The 24,973-nt window shown below is 45.8% G+C and overlaps 1 protein-coding gene across 1 annotated transcript in view; it reads left to right on the plus strand.

The window, feature by feature from the left end:
• Positions 1-24,973, plus strand: part of PTEN (phosphatase and tensin homolog) — a 259,068-nt gene that overhangs the window by 157,037 nt on the left and 77,058 nt on the right. The window contains exon 6 of the mRNA XM_033941236.1: positions 2,235-2,376. Coding sequence (XP_033797127.1) covers positions 2,235-2,376 — 142 coding nt within the window. The remainder of the gene's footprint in view (positions 1-2,234; positions 2,377-24,973) is intronic.

Genomic DNA, 24,973 nt, shown 5'->3' on the forward strand with positions numbered 1-24,973 from the left:
TAATGGACCGAAGCTTCCAGAGAGTGAAAAAACTCTTTCTGATTATGGAGTCCACCTGGTCTTTCATGGTTAGGCTCTGGTCCATTGTTACACCCAATACCTTCATAGTAGATTGAATAGGATAACTAAGTTTATTGATGCATAGTGATGTTTTGGTATCAAGCGGGTGTGGCAAACCTACAAAAAAAATTTGTTTTTTCAGAATTAAGTTTCAGTCTGAATTCAGTCATCCATTGCTCCATCAAATTTAGTACTTCTGTTGCCTTGGGAGTAACTTCCGAGAGAGAGTTAACGAATGGGATAATGATCGTAAAGTCATCTGCGCAACTAAAAAATTTTATCCCCAGCTGGGTCAATTGTGCACCTAATGAAGACATGTAGACATTGAAAAGCAATGGGGATAGTGGTGACCCCTGCGGCACACCAGATGGATTGCTCCTGATAGCAGAGAGATCGTGATTAAAACATACTTGGACTGAAACCACTTCTGTCAGAGTTCACCTCGGTGCATTTCGTGCTTCTTTCAATAATAAATCTTTTGCTACTCATCCACTTGTTTCTCGGTTTATAAAAGGTCTCTTAAATTCAAAACCTCCACTAAAACCGCCTCCAAACATACTCTGCACAGGCTCCATTACTTTGCATGGGTTCATAGATAACAAGAATCCAGTGTGAAAGGAATTGGCAGTGACAATAACCAAACCTTTGTACAGTAGGTTGTAGGGACCATGATAAATATGTTGCCACTGTAGCCTGAAGATTGAGGCATTTTGATTAGACAAAAGAATGGGGAGAAAAGGAGAAAAAAAGACATGGGATACCGGACAGGAGCAGAAAGGAGTTATTTGGGATCCTTGCCGTTCTGATAAAGCCTCAATTTGAACAACTTGCAACTAATCTAATCTAATCTAATCTAAACCTTAAGTTTATATACCGCATCATCTCCATGAGAATGGAGCTCGACACGGTTTACAAGAACTTAAAATAGTGGGTAGAGAAGAAGAAAAAGGATTACATGAACTTATGTGTAGGAGGGGGGAGAGAAAGGGGGGAAGGATAGAGCTATAATTTGCTGAAAAGCCAGGTTTTCAGTTGTTTGCGGAATAACTCTAAGTTTCACACTTGGAAAGAGGTCATCTTGATCTGTGTCACTTCTGCTCATCTGGTGAGTAAACTTCAAGCACTGGTTTCTGACCCACCTTATACAGTATTTCATCATGACAAGGTGGTCCTCGGAGCTCATCCTAAATTACTTTTGAAAGTAGTCACGGAATTTCACCTTAACCAATCCATTGTGTTACCTATTTTCTTACCAAAGCCTCATTCTCGCCTGGAGAAACGGCTTTTCACACATTGGAAGGTAAATGTGCTTTGGCATACTATATACAGAGAACTAAGCCACACAGGTCTTCACCTCAACTGTTTATCTCTTTTGATCCTAACAGATTAGGAGTACCTGTAACCAAATTAACTATTTTTACATGGTTAGTGGCCTGCATTTCCTTTTGCTATGCTCAGGCTAGGTGCAGCTCAAGGGACGTGTTACAGCACACAAAGTCCAAGCTATGGCAGCATCACTGTCTTTTGTGCGTGTGTGTGTGTTCCACTCCTATTGAAGATATTTACAAAGCAGCTACTTGGTCCTCAATTCACACACTTACATTGCACTATTGTCTGGAAACCTATTCCAGACGAGATGGTTCTTTGGCCAAGCAGTACTACAGAATTAATTTTCTTTCTAAATGTCAACTCTCTTTCCATCCCGTTTCAATAAGCTACTGAGTCCCACATGTGAGAATATGTTACCTGCTTGTCCTAGGTTAACTTATCGTAACAGGTGTTAACCGGGGACCGCAGGCAGATATTCTCGCATCCCTCCCACCTTCCCTAGTTGGCTTCTTAGCTTGCTTATGGAACTGAGTAACCGCGAGCCGACGGACAAGAAAGCACTCTCAAGTTTAAAGTGACAGTACACTTTAGCACTGTCCATATCAGGCTCCATAGATGACATCACGCACGTGAGAATATCTGCCTGCTGTCCCGGATAACACCTGTTCATTGAGTGCATTACATCTTGAAGCACTTGCATGGAAATATTTTGTACCTATTTATATACACTGTATACAAATATTTGTAACAGCAAATTTTGAAAACTGTCCTGCAGAAAGCTTCTTTACTTCAGATGTAAATTTTTTCCTTTACAGAATTTTCAACTGCTATTTTTCTTTATATAGGGAGTAACTATTCCTAGTCAAAGGCGATATGTGTTTTACTATAGCTATCTGTTGAAGAAGAATTTGGATTATAGACCGGTTGCACTGCTGTTCCATAAGATGATGTTTGAAACAATTCCAATGTTCAGTGGTGGAACATGTAGTAAGTGCTGATCACCTTCTTTTTTGTTATTTATTCATCCTTTGTTTCCATTAGAGAACCATTAACACTGTTAGTAGATTTTCTATTTTTTCTCTCTTTCTGGGTGAAGTGCAGGGATATTGAGGGTAATACTCCTCAACATTGTGCCACAACTGAATGAGAGAGCCTCTAATAAGGTGCCTACCTGTTTTTACGTTCCTGTAGTGGCAGTAACAGCAGACATACTCATCACAGGCCTCATTGCTTTGCATATGTTCCTATATAACAAGAATTCAGTGCGAGAGGAGTTGGCAGTGACAGTGACCAAACCTTTGTACAGTAGGTTGTAGGGCCCATGATAAATTTGTTGCCGCTGTAGCCTGAAGATTGAGGCATTTGGGTTGGACAAGAGAGTAGGGAGAAAAAAAGGCATGGGATACCGGACAGGATCAGAAAGGAGTTTAAGAGGAAGACTGCAGAGCAGGGAGAATAAGACCTTTTGGGGATTTGGAGGGCAGAGATTGGGGTAGTGGAGAGAGAGAGATATAGGTGATATTGTGAAGGGAAAATTTTGTAGGGCAGGGGATAGGGGATGCAGAGGAGGTACAAGAGGAAGAGGAGAGAGACTGCAAGCCACCCAGGTTAAGGGAAAGAAGGAGAAATAAAGCTGATCTTGAGACAGAGGGAAAAAGTTGATCATGCCAGAGGAGTGGAGGGGGAAGTAAGTTCATAACCCTTCTAGCTTCTAATCTAACTTTCCCCTACCTTTTGCTTTCCTCCCCTGCCAAATTAAACCACACCTAAAATTATCCTTCCTGCAAATTCCATGCAGTGAATTTAACATCAACATTGATTTCTTCAAAGCTGACTTAGAGCCAAATTCAGGTCTTTTGCATGTACTGGGTCATGAGCTGGCTCCCAGCAAATGCTTTCATAATTCCCATTTTCTTCTAAACTGACATTTTCAAGAAAGTATATCATTTGTTTTATAATAGACTTGTTAAATATTGCATTAGAGATTTTACTTTATAAACTAGAAAAATTTGAATCACTGATAAACTTTGAACTTGCATGCTTAAATGTGGAATACCTGCTTTAATTTTATTCTAGTTAAATCTTTAGGATTCTTTCATGAATGTATGTCATAATTCCAAAGGGATTATTGTTCATTGGGTGCATTGCATCTTGAGTGGAAAGTAGTGGTATTTGTATGATGCTATACCAGAAAAGGGTGTTGGATATTATATAATATACAATAACTTTTTGTATTAAAAATCTGAAGATTCTAATATGTAGTTCTACATAGTGATGAAAGATACCACATTGTTTCTTATAATAGCTTGCCTGAAATAATGGTCCTCCCCCTCCCAAATCCCTCATTTAGCATCCCTCCAGACTGGCAGAGATGGATGGGTTTACGCTCCTCTGCCAACATGTGGAGACCCAAAGCAAAACTGAATTCTAGCAGTAGTACAAGTGGGCTGTGCAGTCCCCCTAAGATCAGTCTGTCGTCAGTCTCCAGAAGGTGGAGGTGGTAAGCCTGTGCAGTCCTGTTATGTCTTTAGTAGGTGTGGTTTCTGTTGCAGGAAATAGGGGCCCTTACTAGCCTTTTTCTTGCTTAACTTCGAGGTGTTATACTTGGGCAGCCAAACCCTACCCCCATCTCCCCTCTTTTGTTAGTGGTACCTCAGCTGTACGCCTCTGTCTTTGGGCATTGACTAAAGCTCTGAGATCCTGTGGGGGTCTGCTCTTAAAAAATAAATAAATAAATAAAAGTGCCAGTTTAAAGGAAAGTTTTATTTTTCTTTTCCTAACTAGATGGTTGTTTTCAATGAGGCCTACCATGTGGCAGTTTGCAATGAGCACTTTTCAGCTGAAGAAGTGCTTTGTGTGCTCCTGCCGGGTCATCAATGAAGCCAGCGTATGCAGTTTTTATTTGCAGCCGTGCGGGTCGGCTTCTTCGGGGGAATCCTCTGCAGGTTCTCTTTCAGGGTCTGGCAGCCCAAAGACACAAGCATTTGGATTATGTTTACATGCTTGTCGGAGGCAAAATTATTCCCCATTTTCCAGCTGCTGTTTCAGCTGATGCATGCACAACACCAATATTCTTTAGCAACTCTCCAGACCAGCATAGGGTAATCTTACAAGCAGGTATATATCTCATCATGACCAGGAGGTGGAGATTGAGACAAAACTTTAGAACTGTACATATCATGTGACCCCTCCCTAATTACCTCAGTCTTCTGTCTCCAGCAGGTATGGTGAGCTGTACCCATCTCTCTTGGTAGGGCTATTGGAATTTGTTTAGGAATTTTTGTCCCTTTTTGTTGCCGGATTGAGCTTGTGTAGACCCTGTTTGGGGGTTCGCCCGACCTCAGGGGTGTCAAACTCGGTGGGTCTTGAGCGGGGTCCCTCCCCCTACCTTCCTCCACCTCCCCACATTTTTGTAGAGGTGCCTCAATAGTAAGCCTTTCCCCCTGGTAGTAAGGCATATTGTTTAGAGAGCCAGTGGAGTCTGTTATGTGGGAAAAAAAAAATCCTGAGGCAATGCCGTTCTAAAGGGTTGCTTTCCCTTTAAATATGCTGTAAATTACTGTATTTTTCAACAAACCTGCACTTTTCTTTCAGCTAGGTTGTGTATGGAGCAATTGAACACTTAGGGGGAGAGGTGCACAAATTGGTCCAGATGCGAGGCAATCACGGCCGGCCTGAAAACAGTTGTTCAAGCCGGTGCGGTTGTGTAAATATCGTCAGCATTGGTTGCTGGTGTCCAAGGCTCCCCGCCGCAAGTGCCTTGCGAGCTGGCATAACTTTGCAGACAAGCCTGGTCTTTTCCTGCCGCCCACGGAGGGATTTCCTGTCAGCTGTTTTTTCTCTCAACTGATGCCGGCTTTTGCCTGCTTTAGCGGCTGGGACAGTTCAGTCTTCTCAGCCGCTACAGGCCCTGGAGGGCAATTTTTGGCGTGTTTTTTGCTGTTTTTTCTCAGATAGCCCCTCCATCTTGTATTTAGCCTCAGGTGCCTTATCCCTGTTTTTGACATAACGGGCAGGGTCACTTGCTGGGGCAGGGAATCCCATGGGGCCATCGGGTTTTTTCCCCCCTTCGTTTTCTTTTTGCTTTGTGTAAAGCATGTAGGCGATCGGGAGTTCCTACTTGTGTCCAGGGGGTCTCAGGGGTTTGTTCCCTCCGCGCCCCCTGATGTTTTGACCCCTTAATTCTTTTCGTGTCCTCCCTCGTCCAGGCGTCCGCATACTGCTTCGGACGAGGCTTTGTTGTCTAATTAAAAAAAAGAGCAGAGTTTTAACTAATGCATGAGGACCTGGACCCTTGGGGACACCTCCAGGATCCTCTCGAGAGGATGACCGCTGATACCGGGGACTAGAGAGTTGCGCGGGGACAGAAATCCCACCCGTCCCCGCCAAAGTCCCACCCGTCCCCACCTGTCCCCGTGAGGACTCCCACCCATCCCCGCGAGAAATCCCCTCCATCCCCACCCGTCCCCGCGAGGAATCCCCTCCGTCCCCACCCGTCCCCGCGAGGAATCCCCTCCGTCCCCACCCGTCCCCGCGAGGAATCCACTCCGTCCCCACCCGTCCCCGTGAGGAATCCCCTCCGTCCCCGCCTGTCCCTATAAACTTCAGAAATAGTTATTTCATTTAATTATGCTACTGAATTAAAGTCTCTGGTAGAAACCCATTTACAAATAAGCAAAAAGACTTATTAATTTGGAAATATTAATTGGGAAGAATACATACTTTGTAAACGGGTTTCTACCAGAGCCTCTAATGTTTACAAATTTTTATCAACACAACTAATATACTACTTTATCCTGAAGCAAAAAAAAGAAATATAATTCTTTTCCTACCTTTGTTTCCTGGTTTCTGCTTTCCTCATGTTCTCATTCAATTCCTTCCATCCACTGTCTCTCTTCCTTCTGCTTCTTCCATTTGCTCTGTTACTGTGCCTCTCCCGTTCTTCCCCCTTCCAAATTGGTCTGGCACCCATCTTCTTCCCTCCGCTCCCCCCATAGTCTGGCATCTGTCTTCTTCCCTGCCAGCATCCTCTCCCTACTCTCTCTTCCCCATTTCCTTTCAGCGTCCTTCTCCCCCATCTTCCCCATGTCCTGTTAGCGTTCTTCTCCCCCCTCTGTTTTCCACATGTGCTTTCAGCGTCCTTCTCCCCCCTGCTTCCCCATGGCCTTTCAGCGTCCTTCTCCACCCCTTTGTCTTCCCCATGTGCTTTCAGCATCCTTCTCCCCCTCTGTCTTCCATAAGTGCTTTCAGAGTCCTTCCCCCCACCCTTCCCATGGCCTTTCAGCGTCCTTTTACACCCCTTTGTCTTCCCCATGTGCTTTCAGCGTCCTTCTCCCCCCCCCGGCCCGTCTTTCTCATGGCCTTTCAGCGTCCTTCTCCACCCCTTTGTCTTCTCCAGTGCTTTCAGCGTCCTTCTCCCACCTCCTTCTCTCCCGCCCCGGGTGCAGCACAGCCGGCCAGGTCCCCTTACTTTTGTGGCGCTTCCCCGACCGACCGACAACAGCCCCGGTCCGACAAACCTCCCTGCCCTTAACCGCGAATCTAAATTACCTTCTTACAGCTGCTGTAAGAAGGTAATTTAGATTCGCGGCTACAGGGCAGGGAGGTTTGTCAGACCGGGGCTGTTGTCGGTCGGTCAGTCGGGGAAGCGCCACAAAAGTAAGGGGACCTGGCCGGCTGTGCTGCATCCGGGGCGTACCGCCCCCCTCCTTTGGTATCCAATCGAACCGCAAGGCTACTCTCCGTCTCCTTACCTGCCCTGCCTGCAGCACAGAGCCGAACGGAAGTCTTCCCGATGTCAGCGCTGACGTCGGAGGGAGGGAGGGCTTTTTTTTAAGCCCTCCCTCCCCTCCCCTCCGACATCAGCGCTGACGTCGGGAAGACTTCCGTTCGGCTCTGTGTTGCAAGCAGAGCAGGTAGAGAGAAGAAGAGCCGCGCAACTGAGTACATCCAGCCCCGCAGGAACCCCGCGACCCTCGGAGGCGTCCCCAAGGGATCCCTGCGACCCTAGGGGGGCGTCCCCACGGGATTCCAGCGACCCTAGGGGGCGTCCCAACGGGATCCCCGTGACCCGAAGGGGGAACCCGCGGGATTCCCGTCGTCCCCGTTCCCGTGCAGCTCTCTACCGGGGACTTGTTTTTTTCTATCTACCAGTGAGGAAATTGTGAGGTGCGCCTTTTTCAGAGGGACAAGCTCTCAGATCTGATTCAACAGATCTCCTCGGTGTTGCGCTTTGAGAAAGCGCCGCCTGCGACCCCTGAGTGTGGAGGGCCCTCTTCTTCGGGGGATTTCCTCTGCTTCCCTTTCTTGTTCAATACATCCATTTTTTTTCTGGATATTATCTTGACACAGTGAATTTCGCCGGAGGCGTCTTTTCGGTTTGCGCGCTCCTTGGCTTGCTTGTATCCCGTCCCGGTGGGGGATAGGACTACCTTAAAGTTTCCAGTGATGGACGCAATGGTCTCAGCTATTGCTACGTGGCATACTGTGCCCATCGAGGGCAGTTCTGTCTTAAGACTCTGGGGAGCGTCAGTTGGAGACCATTCTTAAACAGAATTTTGATGTGCCTTGGGAGTGTAGGCAGCTATTTGTGCGGGACTGGTGGTTCGGGCCATATTTCGGTGGGCTGAGCGGGTCCTTGACACTGATTTTGATGGTCAGGAGGTGGCAAAAATTCAGATGGCTGCTTCTTTTCTCTCAAATGCCCTCTATGACTTGTTGCGGACGTCTACCAGATCCATAGCTCCGCGTCGGACCTTCTGCCTTCGAGCTTGGTTGACAGATGTTCAAACTGACGGACTCTAAAGTGCCCTGTCTGCCTGAAGTCAGTGCTTGCCAGGCTCGTCAAGATGGCACTGTTCAGAGGAGTCTGCGAGTTTTCTGCAGGTACCGCCCTGAGCGTGGGACTGCTTCCTACCCGACCTCTGCTTTTGCCAGGGGTCATTTCTTTCATCAAATGCAGTCCTGTTGGGCCCATTGTGAGGCTGAGAATCCCTCCATCAGTTTCCCCACTCTCCATCCTGCCCAATGACTGTGCCCGCGCCCCCTCTGGTTCCGGTGTGTGCTCTGCTGGAGGTGATTCAGGACGGTTCTGCTCTGCAGTTTGCCCATTTCCTGCCAGATCATTTTCTAGCTTCTTGTCAGGCACCGTGGAAGAAGCAGGTTTTTTGCCAGTTCCTTAAAAGATTGCTAGATCTCAGAGCTGTGGTTCCAGTGCCCCCTCCAGAGTTGGGCACCGGCAGGTACTCTATTTTCTTTGTGGTGCCCAAGAAAGAGAGGACTTTTCAGCCCATCTTAGATTTGAAGGGGTCAACAGGGCTCTCACAGTTCCATCTTATCGCATGGAGACTCTGCAATCGGTGGTTCTGGCGGTTCAGCCGGGGGAGTATCTAACTTTTCTCGACCTGATAGAGGCCTACTTACATAGTCCAATCTGGACCTCCCATTAGAACTTCCTTTGTTTTACGATCTTGTGCCAGCACTTTCAGTTCTGTGCGCTCCCTTTTGGTCTGGCCACAGCTTCCCAGATGTTCACCAAGATTATGGTGGTCGTCGTGGCGGTCTTGCGGACAGAAGGCATTCTGGTGCATCCTTACCTGGACAACTGGTTCATTCGCAAAATCCTTCCAAGAGAGCAACCGGGTCACGGTTCGGGTGGTGGAGTTCCTGCAGTCACGGGGATGGGTTGTCAACCTTGCCAAGAGCCGATTGGCCCTTTCAAAGTGCCTGGAGTATCTTGCGGTGGTGATTGACACCTCCATGGGGAAGTTCTTTCTCCCAGAGGCCTGAGTAAGCAAATTACACTTTCAAATTTCACCTGCTTATGGCGTCCCGGTGTCCTCGAGCATAGGTTTTCCTCAAAGTCTTGGGGTCAATGGTAGCTTCCTTCGAAGTGGTGAGATGGGCTCAGGCCCACAGTGCACCTAGGAAAAGGCAGCATCTTAAACACTGCAGTGAGCACTAGAACACCAAAACACGCATTGTAAAGCTAAACAAACCAGATCCTACACAGTCAATTGATCCTGTACAGTCGATGCTAACAGAAAGCCATGTCCTTTTCATACACACAGACCACAGAAACACCCTTGCCCAATATAGAATAATCACAAACTATAAATAGAAATATGTAGACAAAAGTTAAAACTAAATCGCCAAGAAACCAGACTCTGCAAAACCACAGAAACAGTGACACAACTCCTAATACTGTGCAAAATATAAAGACAGTAGATGTAAATTTGAAAAAACTTCAACATAACAATCACCACTTTACAAATTAACAAATAGAAATAAAACAAATAATGAGAAATAAGAAAATACCATTTTATTGGATTAATCAATTTTTCAATTAGCTTTCAGAGGCCAAATCTTTCTTTAAGACAGTAAAGTATACAACTATTATGGTATTCTGTCCTGACCTGAGGAAAGGGGTTTAGTCCCCCCAAATTGCCTTATTTCCATTTCCTATTGATAAATTTTAATCAATAAAGCTACAATACTACTTGATTCTACGTAAAGCAACAAAAATATTTTTTCTACCTTTTGTCGCTTCTGCTTTAGTCATCTTCTCTTTTCTCTCTTCTTTCTATTCAGCATGTCCTCGCCCCCTTCTATGTAACATCTGTCCTCTCTCTTTGCCCCTTCCACCCACCCTCTGCCCTCTCTCTCTCTACCCCTTCCATCCACTGTCCACCCTCTCTGCCCTTTCCATCCAGTGTTCGCCCTCTCTCTGTTCCATATGGTATCATCCCTCTATGTCCCTTCAATAAACTCTATATCCTGTGCCCTTTCTCTCCTTTGTACATGATTTATTTCAGCTTCACCCCTCTCCTTTTTTGTTTCCACCCCTCCCCTATGCTCTGGCATCTCTCTCTTCTCCTTTCCTTCCTTCCCACTCCACCCCATGGTCTGGCATCTCTATCTCCTTTCCTTCTCTCCCCCCTCTCCAGCATCTGCCTCTTGTCTTTCCCCTTTGGTCCAGGCCTCTTTCTTTCTCTCCGTCTTTCTTCTGTGAGGAGATCATGTTGATCTTGAACACTGAATAATTCTTCCACATTCTCAATATCACTGTACTGTAGTCTGGTCCAGCAGACTGCTTTGGCACTATTACTTGGGTAATAGTAAATTCATTATGCATCAGCTTTCCACAGAGAATGCCACAAGTCTCTATTTCTTGTACTGTGTTTACATCTGCCAGCAGCAGGAGCTTGTGAGACAGATCCCTTGGCAATATTACACTTCGGAGCCCTTTGACCATCTGGTTCTGTATGGCTGCAGGTTTTAAAGCTCTGTTTACTGGAGGAGACTGTCCAGCATACATAGTTGCATCACTCTTAAGGATCTAATCAGAGATTACATTAGACAAGGTGGTATTTTTAGGCATGGAAAAACAGGACATGTTCTCCTCAATCTGGTCAGATGCCTTCAAATGCCCTTTAATGTTCATCTGATCTCGGGCTAAATCTTGCCTCCTGAGCTGATCTTCAAAATAGTTAAACTGTTGTTGCCGCATCTGAACAATTTGTTTCTTTTCTTCTTCAATCATTTGCTGCTGCTCAAATTTCTGTAGATATTAGGTCTGCAGTTTGTTGCTGGTATTCCATTCCATACTTCTTTAAAAGAGTTTTCTTTAACTCATCTGTTCGGGGAAAGGCCACATCCTTCAATTTCTTCACAATATCTTGTTTCTCTGGTACAGCACACTGCCGATAGTCTCGATGATTAGGGAGTTTTTCTACAAATAAGATTATAAACTTGTTATAAGGAACAAATGCATTTTCCAGGTTTCCCTCCTCTAAATATACAGCAGCCATCCGTTCCATCTCTACCCCTGATCAGAAGTAGCGGCGTGGAGTAATGGCCTCATTGATTGTGACATTGCAGCCAAGTTTACTTAAAGCGCACACCCGCTCTTCAGGACTCAAGGATATATCTGTATGGTCAGGCATTGCTGCCAGTTTCTTCAGTGAGCCAACAGAAAAAGGCTGCTCCATATTGTCGTCTTTTTGCAAATTTTCATATTCACATCGTCTTCCCAATCCTTCTATCCTTGGAAGTATTGTCTTCTGGATTTTCCCATTGTCAAGAGCCTGCTGCAAGGCACAGGATCCCGCATGGGACAGCAAAACAGCTTTGCCTCAAGCGGTTTCTAGGCAAACTGGGACACTTCTCCTGCTCCTGGGCCGTCCTGCCTCAGTGAAGAGAAAAAGAAAACGCGTATTTTCACAGCTGGACTTCCCTCTACCCCTTTCCCCTTCTGGCATCGAGGTCTATTCTTGAGAAGCACGCGCAAGAGTGATGCTTCCAGCTGGTGGTTCCTGTTAGTGGGAGAAGCTGGCATGATCTGACTCTGAACCCCAATGAGCAGGAGAGCAGAGTGAGAGCTATATCAGGCATGGGCCACAGTGAGATCTGTTTTGGGCCGCATGTTGTGCAGGGCTGGACTAAGGCAAGTTGTAAGCTTCCTTCCATTGCTGACCTATCTTCCATAGGTCAGCGATGGAGGGAAGCTTACAACTCGCTGCTCTTGATTGCTTTGGGCCTTCCTCGTTGCCAGGTTCTGCCTTCGCGGAAACAGAAAGTAGGCAGGACCCGGCAGCGAGGAAGGCCCGAAGCGAGCAAGTTGTAAGCTGACCTGTCTCCTGTAGCGAATCCATGCTCCAGGGCTCTAAAGTGTGCGTGCTGGCTTCCCTTCTCTTCCCTCCCGGGACGTGACTTACGGTTTTGGAGGGAAGAGAAGGGAAGCTGGCATGCACATGTTAGAGCCCTGGAGCATGGGTTCAAGTCGCTTGCTGGTGTTAAAAAATTTATTTAAAAGTCAGGCTCCTGCGATGCAGGCTGTGCTAGTCAGCCTGGTAAATCTCCAAGCCGGTGAGAAGGTTTGTTTTTTGTTTTTTTTAATGTTGATCAGCGGTAGCAGCAGGATTGCGATCGAGATGACAGCTGGGCGGTCATCTAAATTAGCTTGGCAGAGCGCCCGGCTAAAAGGCCCTAGGGAGAACACTGCACCAGAAGTAGACCTCAAACCCCAGTGGAGACAAATTGTGTGGGGGGGTTTTGTTATTTGGTTTTTTTGAGGACCCCCTAAAAAAAATCCTCAGCGAGATCTTGTGTTCAGATTTTGTGTTTAGAAGAGTTCTACCTCAGAAACATTGACATCTTCCACCTTGCATAAACAAGCCTATGTGGGCATCTCCTAGTCTCCCTTACATACAAGCACCTAGAGAGACTTCCATCCCATACACTTGGATTAAAACCTCCCAAAACAAATAGCTGAAGGAGATTCTCTCTCATACACCAAGATCTGAGGGAAATATCTGCTTTACACACTCATCCTGGGAAGCCTTCCCTCATACACATTCTTCCAGAGGAGATTCCTTCCTTCCATATAGGAAGGTTGACAGTAATCATTGTGGAATAAGAAATGATGAAGAAACTTCCTCCAGTTGCCAGGAAACATAGCAGCACCTGGTAACTGAGAAGGTGAAAGACAGAGACACATGGAACAGAAAGAAAGCAGGAGAGAGATCCATCAGACAGAGAGGAAAGAGACAACAAATAAAGCAAAAAAACTCAGGAAAGAGGCAGAGAGAGACATGGGAGCGGAGAATTGCCTTGTCCCCATGGTAAAGTATCTACTGCGCATTGCCTCTCTTCCCACCCTTCCCGGTCAGCAGCGTTCCTTGCGCTCGCTTGGTTCAGCAACCCCCTCCTTCCTCCCTCCCAATTGCCATGGTCTGGGCATCTCTTCCCCTTGTCAGGCCATTTCCCTCTCTTCCCCTCACCTTCGCTTGTGCTTTTCAGAGTTTTCTCGCTCCAAGCGGCTGGGACACCACAGCCTTCTCACAAGTCGTACACGATTGCCCCAAAACTTCTTCTTTGACGCAAGTTGCCCAGGTGGAAAGAGGAAGTTGCGTCAGAGGAGAAGCTTCAGGGTAGTCGCACGCAACCTGTGAGAAGGCTGTGGCATCCTGGCCACTCGGAGAGAGAACCTCTATTCTGAAAAGCGCCCTGAAGGTGACAGGAAGGGAGGGAGATGGCTTGACGAGGGGAAGAGGTCGAGTGGCACCAAAGGGGAGGGGAGATAGGAACAGACATTGAAAGGAAATGGGGAGGAGGGAGCAGATGCCTCATGGAAGTGGGGAGGGAGAGGGGAGCAGAAGCCGCATGGAAGTGGGGAGGAGAGAGAGAGAGAGAGGAGAACAGACTAGTGCTAACCGATTCAGGAAAAAAACATTTTGATTCAATTCAGCCTACTGAATTGATTTTTCGATTCGATTTGATTTTCCTGCCCAGTTGGGTGTTTTTTTTCAAACATCCTGGTGGGTTTATTTTATAGCCTCTTCACCCCTTTTATAGCCTCTTTACCCCTTTTACTCTTTACTGGCGCTGTGGTGTAAACAAAAAAGACTTTTCCTCTCTCTCTTAAATCCTAGCTCACGTTTGTGGTCTAATACCAGCTCTGGCAGGATACACGTTTCAAATCTGACATTGTAATCACAAAATGGAAAATAAAATTAGTTTTTCTACCTTTTGTTGTCTGGTCATTATTCAAATCTTGTTGGTCCCAGGCTCTGGTTGTCTTCTGATAACTTGCTTGCCAGGGTCTCCTTCTTTCTTCTTTCTCCGTTCTAACCATCCATCTGCCATCTCTGTCCTCCCCTTCTGTTTCCCTTTTCTCCACCGGAGGTCTGGCATCTTTCTTTTTTTTCATCTCCATCCACAGATCCACATTTTCTTAACTACCCTTTCATCCAGCATCTCTCTCTCCTTCCCCACCACCTCAGGGTCCACCATCTCTCCCTTTCTTTTCCCAACTACCCTCCTATCCAGTATCTCTATTCCCCCCCCCTCCACACCATCCCTTGTGTCCAACTTCTCTCCCTTTCTGTTCCTTCCCTCCCTAAATCCCATTGTCCATCATCTCTCCTCCTCTCCTCTATTTTCAGACCCATTATTTCTTCCCCCCCCCAAGTCTGGCATATGCACGTCTCTTTGAACCCCCCCTTCCCTCCCTCCTTCCCTCCGTGTACTTCTACACCAGGGCCCCCTCCCCTGGTCTGTCCCCCCCTTGAAGGCCTATATCCCCCCGAACACCTGCCTGCCTGCCTGTCCCCCCTGAAAGCCTGTCCCCCCCTTTGAAGGCCTGCATTGTTGTATCCCCCCGAAGACCTGCCTGCCTGTCCTCCCCCTTGAAGGTCTGTCCCCCTGAAGGTCTGTCCCCTCCCCCTTGAAGGCCTACATCCCCTCCAGAGGCCGGCCTGCCCCCCCCCCCTTTGAAGGCCTGCATCCCCCCTTTTGAAGGCCTGCATCCCCCCGAAGGCCTGCCTGCCTGTCCCCCCCTGAAGGCCTGTCCCCCCTTTGAAGGCCTGCATCTCCCCTGAAGTCCGGCCTGCCTATCTCCTCTGAAGGCCTGTGCCACCCCCCCAAGCCCTGCGTGTTCCCCCTGGCCTCCCGGAATGAATTTTCCTAATTTCAGCAGCCTGCAATAAGATCTCTGGCGCTAGCGATCTTTGTAAGCTGTTGTACGGCTTTGGAGCTCTCTGCCGTGATCCTGCCCTTTCTCTGTCATCAAAGAAGAGGCGGAGAGAAGACGCTCCGAAGCCATACAGCAGCTTGCAAAGATCACTAGCGCCAGCGATTTTTTATTGCAGGCTGCTGAAATTAGGAAAATTCATTCCGGGAGGCCAGTGGGGAAGACGGACAGCACCGCAGTGGGAGGCCAGCGGGTAAGCCACTTCCCGACTGACCCTCTCCACTCGCCCTCTAAAGCAGGAGCAGCAGGACAGCAAAAGGCAGTGCTGCCACTCCTGCTTTAGAGGGCGAGTGGAGAGGGTCAGTCAACGAATCGGGAGGCCGATTTTTTTGTCGGGGTAAATCGATTCACCGAAATGAATCTGTGAATCGGGCAGCACTAAAAGAGACACTAGAAGGAAGTAGAGAAGGGGAGAAGATGCTGAAGGGAAGTGGAGAGGGAGGAGCTGACGCTGAATGGAAGCGAGGAGGGGGAGAGGGGAACAGACACTGAAGGGAAGTGGGGAGGAGTTAGAGAGATAGGAGCACATACTAAATGGAAGGAGGGAATAAAGAAAAAAGGGCACATGCTTGATTCGGGGAAGAGGATAGACTTAGTGAGGTACTGGAAGGGGTGAGGGAAAGTGGCAAGCTGTAGGTAGACACAATGAAATGGAAATTGAGGACTGGAAGGTAAGAAAGTAGACAAGAGGTAGAAAACAAATTGAGAAGGAAGAGCAAAAAAGAAAGGGAGAGGAGAGAAGGAAGGGGGAGGAAACATATCAAATCTGAAGGGAGGAAAGGAGAAAGATGCTAAAAACCACCTGAGGGAGAAAGTGAGAGATGGAAGGGAAGAAGACAGAGATGCCAGACCATGGGGGGAGCGGAGGGAAGAAAATGGATGCCAAACCAATGGAGGGGAGGATAGATGGCAGGGAGAGGCTGACAGTTTCTGGTAGAGGCATAAATGTAGAGCAGATCCATATGGAAGAGAGAGAGAGAAGGAATGGATGGAAGGAAGAGAATGACGAGAAGATGAGGAAAGCATAAACCAGACAACAAAGGTAGAAAAAAATTTCTATTACTTTTCTTTTCTTTTCCTTTTTTTTTTTTTGCTTTAGGATAAAGTAGTATTGTAGTTGTATTGATAAACGTTTATAAACAAAAAAAAGCCCTGCCAGCTGAAGATCTCTTCCTCTAGTTCGGCAGCCAGAACTCTGATGTATAAAATGACAATTGTATAGAATATTTTCTTTTTATACTTTAAGTTCAGTATAAAACTATTTGAGGCTTGTATAAATGGGATTAGATGGCTTGCGGGGATGGGAGCCAAGCTCACAGAGACAGGGACAAATTTTTTCCCTGTGTCTTTCTCTACCCAGAATGGGTTACGAGTTCTCATACATAAAAGTTAGCAGTTTACAATTTTACATACATTTAAGAATTAGCAATTACATGTTTACATATCTAATAAGAGTTGACAATTAGTTGTGAATTAACATGGGTGTTGGAGGTAATTATTAAACAGGATAAGTTCTGTGACTTCTTTCTTTTTCTTTATTTATGTAGCCCGTCCTCCCAAAGGAGCCCAGAACGGGTTATAAGAGTACACCCACAATATAGACAGGACATGACATAGATAATACAGACTTAGTGAACATAGCATAGTTGATAACATAGCATTTCAAATGCAGACATAACATAAAGGTATTACAGCTTCACGTTACAGGTCTAAACATGGTTGGTAGGATAACAAATGTATTCCCATGGGAGCACACTTAAGTTGTATGGGAGTGACATTTGAGTTAAGTAGGTAGTACATTTAAATTGTACTAGGAGTGTCCATTAAGTAAGCTAGATATTTAAGTTGTATTTAGGTGGCATTTGAGTTACAGTAGGAATTCATTAGTTAGTATCTGGGAATGCTTTTGAGGTCATCAGTCAGGAGTGGAGGTATTGTCATTAAGGCAGTCTTTAAGGTGCTGGGTTAGTAAAGAGGAAGGTTTTCACAGCCTTCCTGAAGTTCTATAGTCTGTCCAATGATCTAATAGATGGGGGAATGATGTGCCATAATCTAGGTATGAAATGCGAATAGGAGTGTTTGTGGGCTGTTTTAGTCATGAGGGAGCAACCGACCAGGTGGTAGTCAAGTTATCGCTCTACTTGGGATCTCAATGATTGTCTGGGGACATAAGCTTGTAGTTTTGTTGTCAGGTAGTTTGTCATCTTGTGGAAAGTATTGAAGGCAAGAACCAGGGCTTTGAAGGCGCATCATTTTTGGATAGGCAACCAGTGCATGGATGCTAGTGCAGGGGTGACATGGTTGTGGATGTCCAGTTTTTTTCAGGAGGCGGATTGCAGCATTTTGCATACCTTGCAGACGGGAGAGGGTTTTTGTGGGTAAGCCCACTAGTAGCGCCCATTTCTCTCATTATTAGCAATTTCTTGTGGATACAGTATCATGGTATCATGGTTTAGCAGTTTCTTGTGGACAACATAGTTTTGAGAACTATTTGTTAGCAAGATGGTTTTGCAGGTTTCCAGAGTTGAAAAGATTTTGGTTCACAGGATAAGATATATGGAGTGTCTGGTCTGCTTTGATTTACAGGATTATATTTTGGGACAGTCTTTGTGACTATACTAGGAGAAAGATGGTTTTTTAATTGTTTTTCTGAAGTTAAGTAGTTTAGTTAGTGATTTGATAGACAGGATTTTGTTCCATAATCTGGGAAGGAAGATGGAGTAAGCACGCTTCCGGGCATTTTCTAGTTGAGGGTTCATGCTGGTGGAGCAGACGGTCTTCTTTCGGTTTGTGATCTTAGCAGTCGGATTGGGATATATGCTAATTTTTCCGACATGTAGGTTGGGATCGTATTGTCGAAGTATTTGAAGGCTAATGTTAGGACTTTGAAGATGCATTGGTTTCGAATGGGTAACCAGTGTATTGCGGCCAGTGATGGAGTGACGGGATTACGAATATTCAGGTTTTTGAATAGATAACTGCTGCATCTGTACCCTTCTCTTCCACTGCCAACTCTAGATTCCATCCCTTCTGCCTTGCACCATTTGCCTGAAGTAAACTTCCTGAATCCCTAAAGTGAGCTCCGTCTCTGGCAGCGTTCAAATCCAAGTTAAAAGCCCACCTCTTCAAGTCTGCTTTCAACTCCCTAACTCCCTCTCACCTTGGGTTCTGCATCCCCAACCCTATATGTCATATTTGTCTTTCTGAGTTAGATTGTAAGCCATCTATTAAATGTCAAAATGTACAGCGCTGCATATGCCTTTCAGCGCTATAGAAGTAATAATAGTAGTAGGGCTGATGAGTTGCTTGGGGAGGATGCATGGATTTTTTGAGGCAGAGTACAAATCTTTCCATATCAGGGATCTCAAAGTCCCTCCTTGAGGACCGCAATCCAATCGGGTTTTCAGGATTTCCCCAATGAATATGCATTGAAAGCAGTGCATGCACATAGATCTCATGCATATTCATTGGGGAAATCCTTAAAACCAGACTGGATTGCAGCCCTCAAGGAGGGACTTTGAGACCCCTGTTCCATATGATGATGGTAGGACACAGATGTTTCTGCTTTAGCTCAGTTCTTCTCAATCTAGGCACACTCAGTTAGTGGATATCCACATTGAGCTTTATATTGGACAAATTTGCATTCCAAGGAGATAGTGTATGCAGATCTCTCATATGCACGTTCATTGTGGATATCTTGAAAACCTGACTGGCTGGGTGCCCCAAGGACTGAATCGAGAAGCAATGCTTTAACTTATTTGGGATTTGATATACTACTTGGGCAAGGTATATTAAGCAGTTTACAATCAGGTACTCAAATATTTCCCTATCTGTCCCAGCGAGCTCAGTCTATCTAATGTTCAGTCAGGGAGAATCTCTGCCTTGAGCATAAGAGTCCTGAGAACTGTGTTAGATTTCTCTGGCCCAATCTAGGTGGAGGTTGGGTGCTTTTTACTTATCTCAATTGGTTTGGCAAGGACGATGAGGAAGATGAAATATAAACTTTCACGTTCATTTTATTTCCTTGAATCCTGTCATCCCAGTTCAGAACCTACCCAGGCAAATCATGTTTGTCAAGAATAAAAACTACAAGTGCATTTTAGCTATTTGATATTCATTTTACCCTTGATTTTCAAGTTTTGTCTCTGGTCCATAACTCAGATATTTTTTTGCAGTAGCAGTTTTGATTTTGAAAGGGTGAATAAACTGCTGTTTTAAATCCAGTGTTCTTAGCTTTGATACATAGGTATACTGAAGCACAGAAGTACCAGACCCCTATAGGGAGAGTAAAGTCAGTTCTGAACTTTGTCTCCACCTGCTGGCAAGGGTACATAACTTACATGTTTGAACTGGTCTACCAGGGCTCAAAATGAACAGGTAAGTTTAAATTTCACTTTATGATCATTTCTTGAAGTGCAAGGAGAAGATGGATAAAAATTGAAAAACTTCTCAATGTCTATTTTAGCTGCAAAATGTTTTCATTTGCATGACACTTTGCATAGACTTGTAGTGTTATATAAAATCTTTTAGATACTTTGCTGCTTAATTTTTTTGTTTCACATAGTGTGACATTGAACTGTCTGCCATTTTCATTGCTTAGCAAATATTATACTGTATATACTTGCTTTTAATGAAGTTCAAATGAACTGAAACTGCAACTTTCTCATTAAGAACCTTTGTGGGTTTTTGTTGCCTTTGTGTGCTGTGGCATTCCCCTCCCTTCCTGTTCACTATCTTGTAACTGCATAGATTTCATATATTTGCTGTAACTAACAATATTACTATTCAAGCCAGTCAATTAAAAAAATGTTATTTTTGGTCCATCCTGTCTGTTTTAAGTTTTTGTTGGTAATGGATTTTTATGTTGCTGCTTCTCCGAGTAATATAAGACACTGTTGGATGGAAAAAACTAAACCCTTCTACTTAAACACTTTATAACTTTTTGCTTAGGACTTTTTCATAGTCTATTCTAGAGCAGTGTTCTTAAAACGCCGGTCCGCAGACTGGTGTCTGTCCGCAGGGTCGGCACGTGCATCAGGCCTGAGACAGTGTTCTTCAGCTGCCGGTCCACAGTGCGATCGATGCGGCGTTATCTTAGGGCCAGCTCCCCTCTTCCTCAGTGCTGTAATGCATAAAGTCGCGGGCAGTGCCTCCGCGCGTCCTGCGCCTGAACCAGAAGCCTTCTCGCTGACGTTGCAACATCAAAGGGAAGGCTTTCTGATGAGGCATGGGACTCGTGAGGAGCCACTGCCCACGTCTTTGTGCACTGCATTAGTGAGGAAGAGGGAGCCGGCCCGAAGTTAAGGCCAGGGCAGCATAAAACAGCCAGGCGGCAGCAGGCCAGAAGGTAAAGCACAGCATGGAGGGAGGGCAACAACAAAGGAAGGGTGAATTATTTTAGTTTTAAATTTAGTGATTGAATTATGTCATTTTTGAGAATTTACATCTGCTGTCTGTATTTTTCACTGTTCAGGAAGGAATGCATTTGTTTCTTTTTCTCTGGGGTTATACTCCATGCAGACTCTTGAATCTTAGGGTTTCGTTTGTATATATTGGTACTTTTAGTTTTTGGTCCCATATTTGCATAGGAGTTATCTGTTTTCTGGTAGGAATGAATGTTGAGAAGCATACAGTGTGCTTAGTGTAGTTTAATTTTGTGGTTAACTATTATGTGTTAATAAGATTATATTGTGTATGTGTGTGTGTATGCGGAGGTCTGGAGCGGAGATGGGTGGGGTCTGGCCCATGACTTAGCCTAGTGTTATTCAACCGCCGGTCCACAGACCGGTGCTGGTACACAAAATAATTTTTATTTCTGCCGGTTCATAGGTATCAAAAGGTAGAAGAACATAGGTATCAAAAGGTTGATGTTCTAGAGCAGGGGTGCCCAACGTGTCGATCGCGAACGACCAGTAGCTCAGGAAGGCAACTCGAGTCGATCGCACTCGTGTTGCCGTCCTGATCTACGGGCCGATCAGCCTTCCTCTCCAGTGTTCTCCCTAGGGCCTTTTAGCTGGGCGATCCGCCCAGCTGTCATCTGCCGCTGCCGAACATTTAAAAAAAACCCAAAAAAACCGGCTTGGAGATTTCAGCCCCTAGCGAACTTATGCTCCGGGCTCTAACGTGTGCGTGCCGGCTTCTCTTTTCTTCCCTCCGAAACCGGAAGTTATGTCCGGGGGGGGGGGGGGGGAGAAGGGAAGCCAGCACGCACATGTTGAGAGCCCTGAAGCAAGCGTTCGCTACGGGAGACAGGTTAGTGAAGCATTTGTTCTTGTTCCTGCCGGGTCCTGCCTACTTTCTGTTTCCGCGAAGGCAGGACCCGGCAGCATTTCCCCCAATAGGTTGATCACGATCTTGGGCTGATCAGCCTTCCTCTTCCTGACGGCAGAATTGACGTCGGGGAGAGGAATGCTGGTTGGCCGAAGCAGGAAGAGCTTGGGGCCTGTTATTGGTGGTGTTTGGTCCTGGTCCCCAATGGTAATGGCAGTGGCAGTGGCTTGGGGGAGGGCAGGGAGAAAGAAAGAAAAAGGGCAGGCAGGGATACAGAAGGAAAGAAGAGAAACAGAAAAAAATGAAAGAGAGGCAGAGAGAAAGAAAGGGCAGGGAATATAACTGAATTAGAAAAGGTACAGAGAAGGAAAATGAAAATGATAAAAGGGATAGAATGACTTCCCTATGAGGAAATGCTAAATATCTCCTTTGATCCTAACAAGTTGGAACATTCTGTTTCCAAAAGAACGATTTCCAATTGGTAGGCTGCTTGTATCTTATTCTGTTATCCCAGGACAAGCAGACAGGTATTCTCACTAATGGGTGACGTGATCCAACGGAGCCCCAATGCGGACGCTTCTTTGAAGAAAAACTCGAAGTTTCGAGTCGCCTGCACCGCGCATGCGCGAGTGCCTTCCCGCCCAGACCAGGGCGCGTCTCCTCAGTTCTTACTTTTCTGCGGAGCCGAGAAGTCCGTCTTCGACTCTGCACAAAGTTTTCTTCACTTGTGCCTTCTAAGTCTGCGGTTTTGGGTTTTATTTGATCCTAATCGCTGATTTTCGTCGTGTTTTATTGTTTTTAAAAAAAAAAAAAATTTCATTGTTCCATTCGACTGGGCAGGCCCAGGCTGGGCTGCATCTGGACAATCGGGTCTCAGATGCAGCCCATTTAAAAAAAAAAAAAAAATCTCCAGCCCTCCCCATCGACCCCCAACAAACACGGCGCTACAACCCCCAACAAATGTGGTGCCCCCCCAACCCAAAACAAACACCAGGAGGGATACCCAATCCCTCCTGCCACGGTAGACCTCCCCACCCCCCCAAAAAAAAGCAAGAGGGATGCTCATTCCCTCCTGCCACCAGAGGACCCCCCCTGCCCCTCCAGGACCCCCTGCCCCATACCTCTTAAAAGTTGGGAGCAAGAGGTACAGAGAACACCTGCTCCTCCCTCTGACTAAGACACTGGGCTTTAGGCCCCTCCCCAGTGCATTATGTGATGCAGGGGCCTAAGGCCCTGATTGGCTCAGACTCCACAGACCCTCCCCTCTGAGCCAATCAGGGTCTTCCTAAGGAAGGAGAAAATCAGGGACTTCTTTATGAAGGAGCCTAAGGATGTTCCTGATTGGCTCAAACACCTCAGGCCCCTCCCAAGGGAGGGGCCTGTGGCATCTGAGCCAATCAGGGCCTTAGGCCCCTGCCCATGCATTACATGATGCACTGGGGAGAGGCTTAAAGCTCAGCGTTGTTGTCAGAGGAGGAGGAGCAGGAGGTATTCTCAGTAACTTCTGCTCCCAACTTTTAAGAGGTACCGGGCAGGGGGGCATGGAAGGGGAGGGGGACCTCCGGTGGGAGTGGGCATCCCTCCTGCCTATTTTTTTTTTTTTTTTTTTGGGTGAGGGGGAGTTCCTTCATGGCAGGAGATAGTTGGGCATCCCAAATGCCATTTTTTCGGTGGCAGGGGGGGAGGGAGTTCCTTCATGGCAGAAGGGAGTGGGCATCCCTCCTGCCATTTTACCTGGGTTGGTGGGTCGGAAGGGGTGGACTGTGGCTCGGGGTGCTGGCGCAGGGTGGGAGGGCATGGCGCAGGGGAGGTTTTTTGTTGTTGTTTTTTTTTATGCATGCGCAATATCTGTGCCATTAAAAAACAAAACAAAACCAGAAGCCCTAACAGCCGTGACAGTAGGCTGCTTTCCTTGTCACTGCTTTTAGTGCTTTGCGCATGTGTCAGTTGCTCATTGAGCGATTAAATCGGTTGCATTTGCGTGCGAATTGTTTGCATGCAAACTTGTTAATGCATCGCTCGCTGTTGGGGAATCAGCCAGCGAATTGGCCAACAGCGATCTAGTTGGTAATACCAACTGACTTTTGTGCATCTAGGCCATAGTGTTTTCATTTTCTCCCCCTAACCCACTCTCTGCCTTCCAAATCCCAACTACCCACTCAAACTTCTTATATTCCCCCTCCATCCCCTCTAGTTCATACCCTCCTACCCTGCACTGCATAACATTCTACTCAACTACTACTCAATTCCTTTAATTTGGAGTATTCTATTATGCTTCAGACACATTTAGCACCAACTGAGCTGCTGTGACTTGTATCAGCCCAAAAGAGCTGACACACGGTCCACTATATACATCCAGAACTTCTGGATTTTGGATCAAGTCCTGAAAGCATGACCAAAGCTGTTAGCCATTTATCCACATTTTTTTTTTTAAGTCACGGTTTTTTTATTGTAAAAGTTTTACAATCAATAAAACAAAAGCATAGTAACAACAACAAACCATGTGATGGGTAAATACAACTACAAGCATGAAAAGAGTTGCTATAACAATCAGAACTATGTTCCTTGGAAGCAATCCGACATAAGAAAAAACAAATCACATGAGTAAAACATTATCTATGATAAAATAAAACAAAAAGGAGGGAAGAAAAGAAAAGAGGAAGATAAAGGTAGAAAGTAAGTTAAGTAAATAAATAAACAGATAGTAAGTAAATAAATAAAAGATAAAGAAATACCTAAGAGCTGGAGCTTTGGAGGTAAAGTTTGAGAGAGTTCCATTTAGCAAGAAATTGAGGGAATCTGCCGCATTTTTTTGCCAAATATGCTTCATATCTATAAGTTAAGCAGACAAGATTCCACCATTGTGTTACGGACACCTTAGATAGATCTTTCCAGGAGTTAAGAAGAAGTTTCAAAGCAAGGGAGATAAGAATATCAAAGAGAAAAGCATCGGAGGAAGAGAGAGGAGATGGTAAAGCAGAGGATTTAAGTAATAACATTTGGTATGAGAGAGCCACATTGATATGAAAAAGAGAGCAGATAGTGTTCCACAGAGACGACCAATATATTTGGATAGAGGGACAGAGAAATAATAAATGTTTGAGGGAGCCGATATCTGTAGAACATGTCCAGCACTCCTTTGCAAAGGTAGGATTAATACGATTTGATTTAATCAGGGTCCATTGGGCTCTGTGACAAAGGAAAAATAAGCTTTGAGTAAGGGAAGCTGACCTAGAGGAATGAAAAATAGATCATAGATAAGAGGACCAATCACAGTCAGAAATAGGGCAGCCAATATCTTCCTCCCAGGATTTTTTAACAGAGGAAAGAAGCGGGAATCTGAGTTCCTTAAGAAGGTTATAGAACTTGGAAGCTGAATGGCCCAAATTACGGAATTGAGTAGAAAGAGTCAACAAAGTCGGGGGTTGACGATTAGCTTTCAGGTCACCATCAAGTTTACGTAGAGCTGAACGTAATTGTAACCATTGATAGAAGTAAGAGTCAGGAAGGCCAGATTTGTATTGAAGCTCGTAAAAAGTGAGCCAGGAACCATCAGGGTGACATAGTGCAGAGATATCCCAAATATGATAAGTAGTCCAGGATGCCAAGAATACTGGTTTTTCTCTATTAGGAGTTTAGGGTTTCTCCATAAGGGGCATAGTGTGGATTGAGACCAAGGGCAAACTAACAAGCGGTCTAGATCTTGAAGTGTGCGGAGGGAAGTGAGAAGTATAGGGTTACGAGTTTTAATTTGTAAATGTGTGGACCCAAGAAGTCTTAATG

This window comes from Geotrypetes seraphini, chromosome 4 (genome assembly GCF_902459505.1).
Source record: "Geotrypetes seraphini chromosome 4, aGeoSer1.1, whole genome shotgun sequence".
Classification (NCBI taxonomy): Eukaryota; Metazoa; Chordata; class Amphibia; order Gymnophiona; family Dermophiidae; genus Geotrypetes; species Geotrypetes seraphini.